Below are 14,837 nucleotides of genomic sequence, written 5' to 3' on the forward strand. Positions count from 1 at the left end.
AAATGAAGCCATTCATTTATAAAGGGGTAATCTGTAACATTGTTTCTTGGACCCCGTGCTCCCTGCTTTTAGTTTCCTCGCAGTAAATGGGGAGAGAGGTTCTCTTCAAGCTTATTTAATATTCTTAAAGAGGTAATCTTAATTTGAAAGTTATCCCCCTATATGTGCAATAGGTAATAACTTTGCATTTGTTGGGGGTCCGACTCCAGGGCCCCCACCGATCTTGAGTGGATTGGTGGTCGATCACTCGCGCTCCCTCTCCATTCATTCTTATTAGAGTGCCAAAGGTGAGCCAAGCGTAGCGCTCAGCAATCTCCGGTACTCCCATTAAGAATGACTGAAGCATCAGTGCGCATGATTGACCACCGCTCCCTTCAGCCTGGGGCCCTGTTATAAAGATTGTGGGGGCCCTCAGTGGTTGCACCCCCAGTGATCAGGAAGTTATCCCACGGATAGGTGATAACTTTCAATCATCAGAACACCCTTTTAATATTTACACAATGCAGCTTTTCCCAATGATGATTTTGAACAGTGAATGACAAAACTCCAGATAAAATTGAGAACAGTAATTGGAGGTTTTCATCTTTGTCCAAGCTGCTGTGCTAATCAGTTGTCTGTCTGTTAATGTAATACTGCACAACTGTAATTGGTATCCCCCACCAGTGAGACCATCAGACAATTGCTATTTTTCTATGTAAAAATTACAATAGAGATTTTCTTTTCTTGAGACTAAGCCATATCTGTCTTCAGACATCTGGCATCCAAGTTATCCCACAGTAAAGGAACCTGACGTGCATTAAAGGAAAAGATGATACAACAGACTAATTATAGTTAGGTGCAGTGAAGTAAACACGACTGAAATGTCTCTGTGGACCACACAGGAAGTAAACTCTGTTCTTGAGATCAAATGTTACTTTACATTGGCTTAAAATATTAATTTCCCCCAACATTATGTTATGAATAAAATAACTGCGTCTGTGTACGTTTTGAATTAACAGCTTTCAGTTTTTAATGAAATCCTGTCACTAGAAGGCTTCAGACATCAGTGTGATATACGTGTGTGTATATATGTGTACACAGACACACATGCAACGTGGTGCTGGGCAGTAGCCATGGGGGAGGTACTTGTCTCTTGCGCCCCAGCACGTTACATGAAAGTGGATGTCCTGGCTGGGTGTGTGGACTTGTGCTGAGAGGGCGCTATGCCTGTGCCGATGTTGCTGGTTTGCCAGGACCAGGTGTTTGACAGTTCAATGAGGGAAATTTGAAAATAAACTTTTTACTGAACGGGTATTTGGTAGAGAATATATACAAGAGATAGCGGGTACACGGTTGTGAAGAAACGGCACCAGAGGGACCCTGCAGAATCCCTCTGTCGCCGCTTCTTCCGGTGGATCCAAACCCCGCCTGATGTCACACTACGCCAGACGGAGCACGTGATATGAATTTACCCTTTGCACCAACGTGACGTTCCGCACTCCCTCTAGGACGCGTAAGGTCAGATCATCTCAGTTCTACACCGTCACCTCCTGTCCACACGGGTACAGAGAGGCACCAGGGGGTGGGACAAGGTGGTCCACTCAGACGCTGCCTTGGCCCCACACTCTCCCACACTCCTGACAGGCTTTCACTACTCCAGTGAAGCAGAGCTTTGTCGGCCTGGATAGAGCTGCCACCAGTTTTTATTTGATATAACAGACTTATGTCGGGCTAGGAACCAACCTGGTAGCGCGTCGTTGACCGAACAACAGACGTGAGGTTCGTGGTTCGACATAAAAGACCAGCCGGAAAGGTGAGTATAAGGTTTTTTTTATTTTAATTCTTTAACTACAGTCTCCTCTTCTCCAGACCCGGGTACCATCCGTGCATTGAATCGCATAATATCCGCATGTGTACATGTAGTCATGCGGATATTATGTGATTCAATGTAAGTCAATGGCGGCTATTTCGCTGCGGTTCCGCAAAATTAATAGTAGTGCTGCGGATTTTTCCGCAATGATAATCCGCAGCGGAAATTTCCGCAACATGTGCACAGCACATGCATATTATCATTGGGGAACATTACAGCCTTGCAGCAAGCGTTTAAGCTTTTCTGCGGCTGAAATAACGCCGCGGAAACGCTTAAAAACCTCATTGTGGGCACGCAGCCTAAAGGGAATAAAGATTTGGATTGCCTCTACACAGTATGTTTGGACAGAATTACTAAGTTAACTACACTAGAATTTAAGTTTTAAAGAGGACCTGTCACTTGAGCAAAAAATGTATTTAAATACTGTGTAAAAGTCCCTGAGCTCTCCTGATTTTGCCGCTCTTGTACTTCTTACGCTACATCGCTCTTTTACAAATATATTCATATTTGTTGGTTTTGGTGAGTATTAAGTCCAACTGCACATTTCTCCAGAGTCCTCTCTGGGGGCTATAGCTTTTACCCCTCCCTCCCAGATGCTGTCAATGGCAGGTAGTCTGGCAGTCTAGCAGTCTCAGTCTCTACTGATTTGTGATTGGCAACATCTGGGATGGAGGGGTGAAAGCACACGCCCTCAGAGAAGACTAAAGAAACGCCCAGCTGAACTGCAAGGAGAGATTTCACATACTGCGTTCTAATAGCAACGAATGTAAAACATCTCTGCGAGTGTCGCAGTGCAAAATGGAAACGAGCAGCAGAATCAGGAGAGCTATAGATTTTTCAAGTTATTTAACTCAATTTTTTTGAGCATGTGACAGATCCTCTTGAAAGTGTATGGGCAACTAGTCATTTTATTTGTATTGTTCATTTGCTTCCTAAATGCAGAGTAAAGCAACTTTCTAAATAGTTTTGTTTAGTTTTTCTTGCAAATCCATCACATCTCTTCCTCCTGGTTCTGACTACTCTCTGCTCCACCATTACCTTCTTTCAGTGTTCGAGATGGCTTCAGGGAATTAAGGGTTGTGCGCACATTTCCACAACGTGGAGAGGGAAAAAATATATATTAGAGAGCAAAGAAAAAGGGATATAGAAAAGGAGGAAAAGATATGAAGAGAAAATAGGTGCAGTATAGAAGATGAGCTAATGAATACCACGGCACACTGGATACATGCAGAATTTTCTTGCAGCCTATGTTACTGGGAGGGACACTCGCACAAAAGAAAAAACTGAAACTTGGATCAGACTGCGAATTGCATATGAATGGGTTTGAAAATTAGTGAAGTGATAAATGAAGACTGCAGATTGAAATTTAGTACAATTTAACTAAATGTAACCATTATTCATTAGCTCATAAAAGCTCACCCATCCTCCCAGTGGATGGCCATGGAACAAGGAGGTGGAACAAGAATCTACAGGTAAACAACTGGCTAAGTCGATGGTGCCGTCAGCAAGGATTTGGATTTCTGGATCACGGAGTGAATTACCTACGCAATGGACTACTTGTTAGAGATGGGCTACACCTTCACCTTACCAAGACTGGAAAACACATATTTGAAAGTCTCCTTGCTACACTCATCAGGAGAGCTTTAAACTAGAACATTGCGGGAAGGGAAACAAAAGGCCAGGGAAAGCCATACAGCGAACAAATACTATTAGAAGTGGAAAGGAAGAACAAAGACAAAGTCAAAATTAGAAAAATATTGGAGAAAGACAAACCGAAAACAAACTAAGATGTTTCTATACAAATGCACAGAGCATGGACAATAAACAAGGAGAATTGGAGCTACTAACCCAGGAAAAGAAATGTGATGTCATTGGCATCACTGAAACTTGGTGGGTCGATACACATGATTGGGATACAAGGCTAGAAGGATACAACTTATTTGCAAGAAACAGATTTAATAAACAGGGAGGTGTCTCATTGTATGTTAGAAAAGCGTATATCTCCACAGAGATTGAAGCTTCTGAGACTGGGAGTTCTGTGGAAACTGTTTGGGTAAGAATACAATGAGAGAACAACGGAAAGGACACCAATGTACAGGTGCATCGCACAAAATTAGAATATCATTAATAAGTTAATTTATTTCAGTTATTCTATACAAAAAGTGAAGCTCATATTATATAGAGTCATTACAGAGTGATCTATTTCAAGTGTTTATTTCTGTTAATGTTGATTATGGCTTGCAGCCAATGAAAACACAAAAGTCATTATCTCAGTAAATTAGAATACTTTATAGCACCAGCTTGAAAAATTAATTTAAAATCCGAAATGTTGGCCTACTGAAATGTTTGTTCAGTAAATGCACTCAATACTTGGTCGGGGCTCCTTTTCCATTCATTACTGCATCAATGTGGCGTGGCATAGATGCGATCAGCCTGTGCACTGCTGAGGTGTTATGGAAGCCCAGGTTGCTTTGATAGCAGCCTTCAGCTCATCTGCATTGTTGGGTCTGGTGTCTCCTCTTCCTTTTGACAATACCCCATAGATTCTCTATGGGGTTAAGGTCAGGCGAGTTTGCTGGCCAATCAAGCACAGTGATACTGGTGTTTTTAAACCAGGTGTTGGTACTTTTGGCAGTGTGGACAGGTGCCAAGTCCTGATGGAGAATGAAATTTCCATCTCCAAAATGCTTGTCGGCAGAGGGAAGCATGAAGTGCTCTAAAATTTCCTGATAAACAACTGTGCTGATTTTGCTCATGATAAAACACAGTGGACCTACACCAGCAGATGACATGGCTCCCCAAACCATCACTGATTGTGGAAACTTCACAGTAGACCTCAAGCAGCTTAGATTTTGTGCCTCTACTCTTCCTCCAGACTCTGGGACCTTGTGAAGTGTGTCAATGACTGCCTTCTGGACATCTGTCAAGTCAGCAGTCTTCCCCATGAGTGTGGAGCCTACTGAAACCGACTAAGGGACCTTTTTAAACGCTTAGAAAGCCTTTGCAGGGTTTTTTGTTAATTATTCTAATTTACTGAGATAATGACTTTTGCATTTTCATTGGCTGTAAGCGTAATCATCAACATTAACAGAAATAAACACTTGAAATAGATGATTTTGTTTGTATTGACTCTATATAATGAGTTTCACTTTTTGCATTGAAGAACTGAAATTAACTTTTTGATGATATTCTAATTTTGTGAGATGCACCTGTAGGTGTTTACTATAGGCCACCAGGGCAAGCTGAAGATATGGATGAACTGTTTATGCATCAGATGACCAAATTATCAAAAAATATGACATGGTGATCATGAGAGATTTCAACTATCCAGACATTTGTTGGGGCTCTCTCTCAGGCAAAAGTAACATGTCCAGCAACTTCTTATCCTCTCTTGCTGACAAGTTTATCGTCCAAAAGGTAGAAGTGAGAACAAGAGGATCTACTACCTTGCATCTAATCCTCACAAACAGGGAGGAAATGGTTGAGGAAGTAAGGGTGGCTGGGACCCTAGGAGGCAGCGATCATGCTATCATAGAATTTTGGATAACTAGAGGAGGAAGACCTGTGAAGAGTCAGACTTTAAGGTTCTCAGACCGAGGATAGGAGGAATCCAATGGCTGAATGTCTTTAAGGACAAAAATGTCCAGGAAGGATGGGAAATTTTGAAAAAAGATTCTCAAAGCACAATCGTTAACAATCCCTAAAAGAGGGAAGAATAGAAAGCATTTAAGGAAACCCGGATGGATGAACACAGAACTTAAATACATGCTAAAAAGGAAGAAAGAAAGAAATGTTCATCAAATGGAAAGAGGGAGGAATATCTAAAGAAGAATATAATGCTGTCTGCAGAACCTGCAGGGCATGTATCGGATTAGCTAAAGCTGATAATGAATTAAGACTTGCAAGAGATGTCAAAAGCAATAAGAGAATTTTGGGCATATGTCAAAAGTAAAAGAAAATGAAAATGGTAAAGTGGTAAAAAATAATGCTGAGAAGACCGAACTTTTAAATTCCTATTTTGCTTCTGTGTTCTCTAAGAAAGTAAATGTAACATCAACAAATCTTCACTGTACTATTGAAGGAATAGAAGAATCCACACTATCTATAAACAGAGCGATAGTGAGGAAATACTTAGCTAACATAAATGAATTCAAGTCTCCAGGTCCAGATGAATTACATCCTAGGGTACTGAAGGAGATAGCAGAGCAAATTATTGAACCACTCTCCATAATCTTTGAAAATTCTTGGAGAACAGGAGAAGTCCCAGAAGACTGGAGAAGTGCGTATATTGTCCCCATCTTCAAAAAGGGAAAGAATGTGGACCCAGGGAACTATAGGCCTGTGAGCCTTACTTCTGTACCAGGAAAAATCTTTGAGCAAATTATTAAACCACATGTATGCAAGTACCTTTTATGAGAATGAAGTGATTAACCAGAGCAGACATGTGTTTGTAACAAAGTAGTCATGTCAGACTAACTTAATTTCCTTCTATGACAGAATCACTGACTGGGTGGATCAGGGAAATGCAGTAGATATAGTATATCTGGACTCCAGCAAAGCATTTGACAAAGTATCTCATACCATCCTTATTGAAAAAAATGACCAGTTGTGGAATGGACAAGGCAACTGTTAGATTGATTCATAATTGTGTAATGCAGGTGTCAGAATGCAACGCGCAGAGTCACAAAATGAGGGCAGTCAAATAGCTATAAATAACAATTTATATATGTATATATATTAAAGCTGACCGGGATTGCAACAGGGGTTAGTAATGAGAACAATAACAAATACTTATGAAATAGTAATAAAATCCTAAAATACTGTATTTAGCCCAAATATGGGATTAATCACTGAAGTCCATCGGTTCTGCAAATGACCCCAGCGGGGGGTCTCGGTTATTCCCGCTAGGCCTTTAAGTCTTTTTCTGACAAAGTCAATTAGATCCCGTTTGGCTTGTTCCACCTCACCCGTCCCCCTCCCAACCTGATACCCTAAACCCGATTGTTCCTGGTACCGTGAGGGAGCAGTTGAAGTGACAGCCCTGTTCAGTGATGACACTCGTTGGCTTTTGCTGACGTGATCTCTCCGGCACGACTTGTTTCTATCCTCTTTGTCCTGTCAATCGGGACGGTTTACCACATCGTGGGTAGGAGGGTCTTGTACATTTCCTTAATGTTGTATCCAAGTCCCGGTCCTCTTCCATAGCCGTGACACCCGAGGGACCGTTGCGCTGAATCCCGCACTCGTTCACTGGCAGCCACCCGTCTTGCCTTACGGGTCTCTCACCCCGGTCTCTCTCGTTGGTTTCTTCAGCGCGTCCGGCCGGCGTCATGTCTCTCCCTGTGTCTGGCACCGAAATCACATTAAGCACTGCGCGCTCGATCGTTAAATTTTGAAATCCTCTGCTGGAGGTCACCTGACCGGGTCCAGCGTCCAAACTTGAAATGCTCACCAGATGGTGCTCTTTCTCCTTATTACATACAGTACAGACCTAAAGTTTGGACACACCTTCTAATTTAAAGATTTTTCTGTATTTTCATGACTATGAAAATAGTACATTCACACTGAAGGCATCAAAACTATGAATTAACACATGTGGAATTATATAGTTAACAAAAAAGTGTGAAACAACTGAAAATATGTCTTATATTTTAGGTTCTTCAAAGTAGCCACCTTTTGCTTTGACGACTGCTTTGCACACTCTTGGCGAGCTTCAAGTGGTAGTCACCGGAAATGGTTTTCACTTCACAGGTGTGCCCGGTCAGGTTTAATAAGTGGGATTTCTTGCCTTATAAATGGGGATTGGACGATCAGTTGTGTTGTGTAGAAGTCAGGTGGATACACAGCTGATAGTCCTACTGAATAGACTGTTAGAATTTGTATTATGGAAAGAAAAAAGCAGCTAAGTAAAGAAGAACGAGTGGCCATCATTACTTTAAGAAATGAAGGTCAGTCAGTGCGAAAAATTTGGAAAACTTTGAAAGTGTCCCCAAGTGCAGTTGCAAAAACCATCAAGCGCTACAAAGAAACTGGCTCACATGAGGACCGCCCCAGGAAAGGAAGACCAAGAGTCACCTCTGCTTCTGAGGATAAGTTTATCCGAGTCACCAGCCTCAGAAATCGCAGGTTAACAGCAGCTCAGATTAGAGACCAGGTCAATGCCACACAGAGTTCTAGCAGCAGACACATCTCTTCAATAACTGTTAAGAGGAGACTTTGTGCAGCAGGCCTTCATGGTAAAATAGCTGCTAGGAAATCACTGCTAACGACAGGCAACAAGCAGAAGAGACTTGTTTGGGCTAAAGAGCACAAGGAATGGACATTAGACCAGTGGAAATCTGTGCTTTGGTCTGAGGAGTCCAAATTTGAGATCTTTGGTTCCAACCACCGTGTCTTTGTGCGATGCAGAAAAGGTGAACGGATGGACTCTACATGCCTGGTTCCCACAGTGAAGCATGGAGTAGGAGGTGTGATGGTGTGGGGGTGCTTTGCTGGTGACACTGTTGGGATTTATTCAAAATTTAAGGCATACTGAACCAGCATGGCTACTACAGCATCTTGCAGCGGCATGCTATTCCATCCGGTTTGCGTTTAGTTGGACCATCATTTATTTTTCAACAGGACAATGACCCCAAACACACCTCCAGGCTGTGTAAGGCATATTTGTCCAAGAAGGAGAGTGATGGGGTGCTACGCCAGATGACCTGGCCTCCACAGTCACCAGACCTGAACCCAATCGGGATGGTTTGGGGTGAGCTGGACCACAGAGTGAAGGCAAAAGGGCCAACAAGTGCTAAGCATCTCTGGGAACTCCTTCAAGATTGTTGGAAGACCATATCCGGTGATTACCACTTGAAGCTCATCAAGAGAATGCCAAGAGTGTGCAAAGCAGTCATCAAAGCAAAAGGTGGCTACTTTGAAGAACCTAGAATATAAGACATATTTTCAGTTGTTTCACACTTTTTTGTTAAGTATATAATTCCACATGTGTTAATTCATAGTTTTGATGCCTTCACTGTGAATGTACAATTTTCATAGTCATGAAAATACATAAAAAATCTTTAAATGAGAAGGTGTGTCCAAACTTTTGGTCTGTACTGTACATCTCGCACTGATTCCCTGAAAGACTTTTCTCCTTCTATTACAATTGGCTTATTGATAGTACCCAAAGAATGGTCATAAAATGGTTGCACATCCAATTGGAAGAATGTCCCAAGTGGGGTACCACAAGGCTCTGTCCTGGGCCCTGTGTTGTTCAACATCTTTATCAATGATTTAGATGAAGGAATTGAGGGTAAACTGATTAAATTTGCTGATGACACCAAGCTAGGAGTCATAGCTAACACTAGAGAAGAGCGAGAAAGGATTCAAAAAGATCTAAGCAAACTGGAACTGTGGGCAGCAACTAACAGAATTGTTTTTAACAAGAAGAAATGCAAAGTCCTACATCTGGGCAAGAAAAATGAAAAAAGCAAATACACAATGGGAGGAATAGGGATAAGCAACAGCACGTGTGAAAAATACTTGGGTATACTAATAGATCACTGACTGAACATGAGCATACAGTCTAGATCACGTTAAGTACGTATCCCCTTCTACTCCTCTTTGGTCAGACCTCATCTGGAATACTGTGTCCAGTTCTGGGCACCACATCTTAAAAAAGACACGAAGAAATTGGAGCAAGTTCAGAGCTACCAGAATGGTGACCGGTCTACAAACAATGTCCTAAGAGGAACGGTTAAAGGATCTGGGAATGTTTATCTTGCAAAAGAGAAGACTGAGAGGAGACTTAATAGCTGTCTACAAATATCTCAAGGGCTGTCACAGTGTAGAGGGATCAGCTTTATTCTCATTTGCACATGGAAACAAGAATGGAATGAAACTGAATGGGAGAAGATACAGATTAGATATTAGAAAAAAACTTTTTGACAGTGAGGGTGATCAATGAGTGGAACAGGCTGTCACGAGAGGTGGTGAGTTCCTCTTCAATGTAAGTCTTCAAACAGAGGCTGGACAGACATCTGTCTGAGATGGTTTAGTGAGTCCTGCATTGAGCTAGGGGGTTGGACACTGTGACCCTGAAGGTCCCTTCCAGCTCTTAACATTCTTTGATTCTATGATTATTATTTAAAAACGATAGATATTTTTTCATGTTAGATGTCTATAGCCTTTACTTTGCATCAAAAATGCTTTGCAACACATTTTATATGTGTTAGACACGTTTCACAACAGCGATCAACAAGGATTGTGGTTTAAATTGTGCCAAAACCTTTGGATTAAAGTAAGTCAACTGTTAGATGGTGTAAACTGACTAGACAGTCTAAATATGTGCCAAATTCATCAAACAGCACTAAGCCATTTTGATAAATGTGGCGGATTTTAGGATTCTCTAGTCTAAGTTTGCAGTGTCTAAAAGTTTTATTAAATCAGCCCAACTGTATATTTAAATACTGAATAGAAATATTAAGATATTGAAATCTAGGTATCTTCATGGTTTACTCCCGGTTACAAAAGTTAAGCTTATTGTACAAAAGACAGTCACACAAGTAGAGGAATAAATTACGGTATATGTTAGCAGATGTGTGACTTGAGTTAATGTTAAACATTATAAATATTCTTTATATTGTTTATTGAATGATGGAAGCAATATATTTAAAAGTACTTGCTAGAATGAAGACACCCAGTGATTGGTGAGACTTACATTTTTTTCCTTAAGCCTCCCTGCTGCTTGTGAATGCTTCAGACATCTTGTTAAAAGAAACTATGAAATGTAAACACTGGAAGTAATTTATGTCCATGCGGTGCTGCATTTGCACAATGTCTATACATCATGAAGAACTTTCTACAACTGACGTAAAATACATGACGATATTGGATTTCTCACAGGCTGAAAGACATAAAAACAGTACACAGTTTGTGTTGGCATTACTGTAAGCACTCTGGATTTGGCGGTTCTCCAAAGACCACAGGTTTTAGATCTGTTTCATCATAGAGAAAATTCACAAGAAAACACAGGGTTAGGAAAATTGCTTCTTTAGTTTTCGGTGTGATTTTCTTGGACAATGTTGCCAATACAGCGTAAAATGAACATATTTTTTCATTTACTAATGTCGAATTCAGATGTCTAGGAAACATGGACCATGATGTGCAGACTGGTCATGGGTCTCCCGACTCAAACAGCCTTATGTATGCCGAAGAACCTGTTGAGTTTGGCTCAGGAGTCCAGCGACATGTTTCACAAGTGTCTCAATTCTGCCTAATACAATTTATAAATACATAAGCTTTGAAGCATAAGTGGTGGAAGAGTCCATTCATATATGTCTGAGCCTCTATCTTTTTCCAATGATTATGAAAGAGGTCAAAGGGTAACTTGTCAAAACTGACATCCTAGGTCAGTGATGGCGAACCTTTGAGACAGCGTGCTCAAACTGCAATACAAAACTCACTTATTTATCGCAAAGTGCCAACGGCGGTAATTTAACCTGAATCCTGAGGTTTTAGTTTAGAAAAACAAATCATACATTAGTGTGCTATATAGTCTATTGCAAAGAGCTTGTAAGCGCTGCACTCCAAGCCTTAGATACTAGCCACTGATTGCGGAGGAGGTCTGTTCTTGAGAATAGAGAGTATTTTTAATCAAAAGTAAAATTGCAAAGTTGTTTGTTTTTACAACCTCTTTGCAATTGTAACCCTTAATCATGATGCGAATAACCCTTTAAGCCAGGGATGTCAAACTCAAATAAACGAAGGGCCAAAGTTAAAAGCTTTGAAAGAATCGCGGGCCAACCTTGATTTGTTAAAAAAAAAAAAATAAATAAATGTCTACAATTGAGGAAGTTTTTCCTTATCAAATAAAACAATTAACTTTTGGAACTGTAGTGGAATAATATAATATGTTATGTAAGAGCAGTAAAAAGCATATGGCCCAATGGCCCAATTTAAATATGTAATAAAGGATAAAAAATAGATAATAAAGTATGATGTAAACAAACGTGCCCCCAAACACAGTATGATACTCCCAGAGTGAATTCCTCCACACACACGATATGGTGACCCTACTGTACCCCCCTCCCTCAATCCCCCGACAAAGAATGATCCCCATCACAGTATGATTCTCCCACTGTAATCTCCACAGTATAATATCCCCACATAGTCCTCCATGCAGAATAATGGGCCCACATAGTCCTCCATACAGAATAATGGGCCAATATAGTCCTCCATACAGTGTAATGGGCCCCACATAGTCCTCCATACAGTGTAATGGGCCCCACATAGTCCTCCATACAGTGTAATGGGCCCCACATAGTCCTCCATACAGTGTAATGGGCCCCACATAGTCCTCCATACAGTGTAAGGGCCCACATAGTCCTCCATACAGTGTAAGGGCCCCACATAGTCCTCTATTCAGTGTAATGGGCCCTGCATTGTCCTCCATACAGTATAATGGGCCCTGCATTGTCCTCCATACAGTATAATGGGCCCTGCATAGTCCTCCATACAGTATAATGGGCCCTGCATAGTCCTCCATACAGTAGAATGGCCCCACATGATGCTCCATACTGTATAATGGCCCCACATGATGCTCCATACTGTATAATGGCCCCACATGGTGCTCCATACAGAATAATGGGCCCCACATGGTGCTCCATACAGAATAATGGGCCCCACATGGTGCTCCATACAGAATAATGGGCCCCACATCGTGCCCCATAAAGTATAATGGGCCCCACATAATGCTCCATACAGTATAATGGCCCCACATTGAAAGAAAGAAAAAAACTACTCACATCTGCCCGTTCTAATGCTAACCTGGTCTCTTCATACCTGTGGGTACGCGCGCCATCATCTCTGCACTGCTGCCACTCTTCTCAGCCCGGGCACCGTCCCCCTCATCACCACCACCGCCACTCTTCTCAGCCCGAGCACCATCTCCCTCATCACCGTCGTGGCCACTCTTCTCAGCCCGTGCGCCATCCCCGCATCCTCCTCAGCACGTGTGCGGCCTGATGATGGAGGGTGTGCGTGCAGAGGAGAGTGGCCACGACAGTGATGAGGGAGATGGTGCCCGGGCTGAGGAGGGTGGCCACGACGGTGATGAGGGAGATGGTGCCCGGGCTGAGGAGGGTGGCCACGACGGTGATGAGGGATGGTGCCCGGGCTGAGGAGAGTGGCGGCGGTAGTGATGAAGGGGATGGTGCCCAGGCTGAGGAGAGTGGCGGCGGCAGCAGTGCTGAGGAGATGGCCCCGTGCCCCCACTGGCACACATGCCATAGGTTCGCCACCACTGACCTAGATCATTAGCTTTACTGCCATTGTCTGGTGCAATGTTTCGCTGTACGGTTATATACGATTGACAGGTAGACAACTTTGTCATTAGTTTTGTAGGAGTAGAATACACGTGTTACATGTTATAAATCCCTGAAAAAAAGAATAGATAAAATCTAAATCTAAATATCACGCTTTTTCATAAACTTTGCAAAAAAAAAAAACCCTCAATATTTTAAATATCTTGTCATAGAAATCTGCTTCTTTCACCACTGATGAGACATTTTTCACCTCCCCAATTCCTCATTTCCAATTCCTCATGATTTTCTATCACTTTGAATAGAAACAGTATAAATCCTTCTTGCTAAAGACAAGTTGGACTGTCATCACAGTGATTTGTCAGGTTACAGAGCATATTAAACTATTGAGAGGCGGTGTGCAGAGCATTAAGCAGGGTGAGTCTCCAGACATTCACTGGTAGGTCATGCCACAGGATTCAGCAAATGTATTTCACTTTCATTGCTGGATTCACGGCCACTCAGTTCAGTACTGCAATGTAAGGCCACGGTCCCACTATCAGTATTTGGTAAGTATTCGGTCAGTATTTTTTCTTGGCAGTGGGAGCCAAAACCAGGAGTGGGTGATAAATGCAGAATTGGTGACTTGTTTCTATTATACCTTTTCCCTGATTGTTCCTCACCTGGTTTTGGCTCCCACTCCTGAGAAAAAATGCTGACCTAATACTGATCGTGGGGTCATGCTGGGTACAAATTGCATTTGCCACAATGTTAAGTGACTCTATCAGTGCTTGTATCCGAACCCCTGCAAAGTAGGATTTGGACATAAGTGCCGACAGGGCTGTTGACTATAATGATACAGACAGACGGTGTACTGTGTCGTGCATCATTTTCGGCCATATACGCCTGTTGGAGGTTGGCAGCAAGACGTAATCGACTACATCTTGCTGCCCGACTAAACTGGGCGAATACAGCCAAAAATGATGAATGGAAAGCTTATTCTGAAAGTCACCCATAAAGACAGGTATGCTTTACTTTAGTACTGATTGTCATAATAACCTTTTTGCCTTTCTTTTACAGTTAGCGATGAGGAGGAGTTTAACTGCCCAGAAGAATCAAGTCCTACAAATTCTGAACATACTTCAGACACAGAGGTAATCTTTTAACACCAAATATATCTGATATTAAGATCTTTTCTAGTATTTGTGTTACTCTCCATATATTACCGTAATTAGACAAAATAATGTGCAAAAGCCCTAAACTGTTTGACTTGGGAGCCATAAGTGTATTTGGGATCTGTGTTGTACAAATCATGATTATGTGCCCTGTTATAATCTATGCCTAGGCCATTTTGCACCTTCATGTACCTCGGAACTTCAAGAAAAAAAAAATCAAGGAGTGCTCCCCAATAATCATTACTGTTAGCATTGTTCATTTATTAAAGGGAACCTGTCATCACAAAATGCAGCCCAATCTGTAGGCATAATATAGAGCAGCAGGAGCTGAGCAGATTGATATATAGTTTTGTGAGTAAAGTTTTAGTATCATTTAAACCTTTGCTATTTTTGTGGGATTTTGGGTCCAGTGACGGACAGGTTTTCTTGTATAAGTGTGCATACAGGGATGGCTGTCAGTCACTGATAGGACCGGCCCACTGGACCAAAAATCACAGAAAGAACAGAGTATTAAATGATGAAATCACAGGT

At 41.8% G+C, this 14,837-nt stretch overlaps 1 protein-coding gene across 2 annotated transcripts in view; it reads left to right on the top strand.

Annotated features, from left to right (window-relative positions):
- RAPGEF5 (Rap guanine nucleotide exchange factor 5) overlaps positions 1 to 14,837 on the top strand; it is a 372,046-nt gene that overhangs the window by 163,610 nt on the left and 193,599 nt on the right. For both annotated transcript variants that reach the window (XM_073677776.1, XM_073677777.1), the window contains one exon: positions 14,212 to 14,285. In XM_073677776.1, the coding sequence (XP_073533877.1) occupies positions 14,212 to 14,285 (74 nt within the window). The remainder of the gene's footprint in view (positions 1 to 14,211; positions 14,286 to 14,837) is intronic.

This window comes from Phyllobates terribilis, unplaced genomic scaffold (genome assembly GCF_046119375.1).
Source record: "Phyllobates terribilis strain yellow unplaced genomic scaffold, ASM4611937v1 Scaffold_4__5_contigs__length_816908805, whole genome shotgun sequence".
NCBI classification, from domain to species: domain Eukaryota; kingdom Metazoa; phylum Chordata; class Amphibia; order Anura; family Dendrobatidae; genus Phyllobates; species Phyllobates terribilis.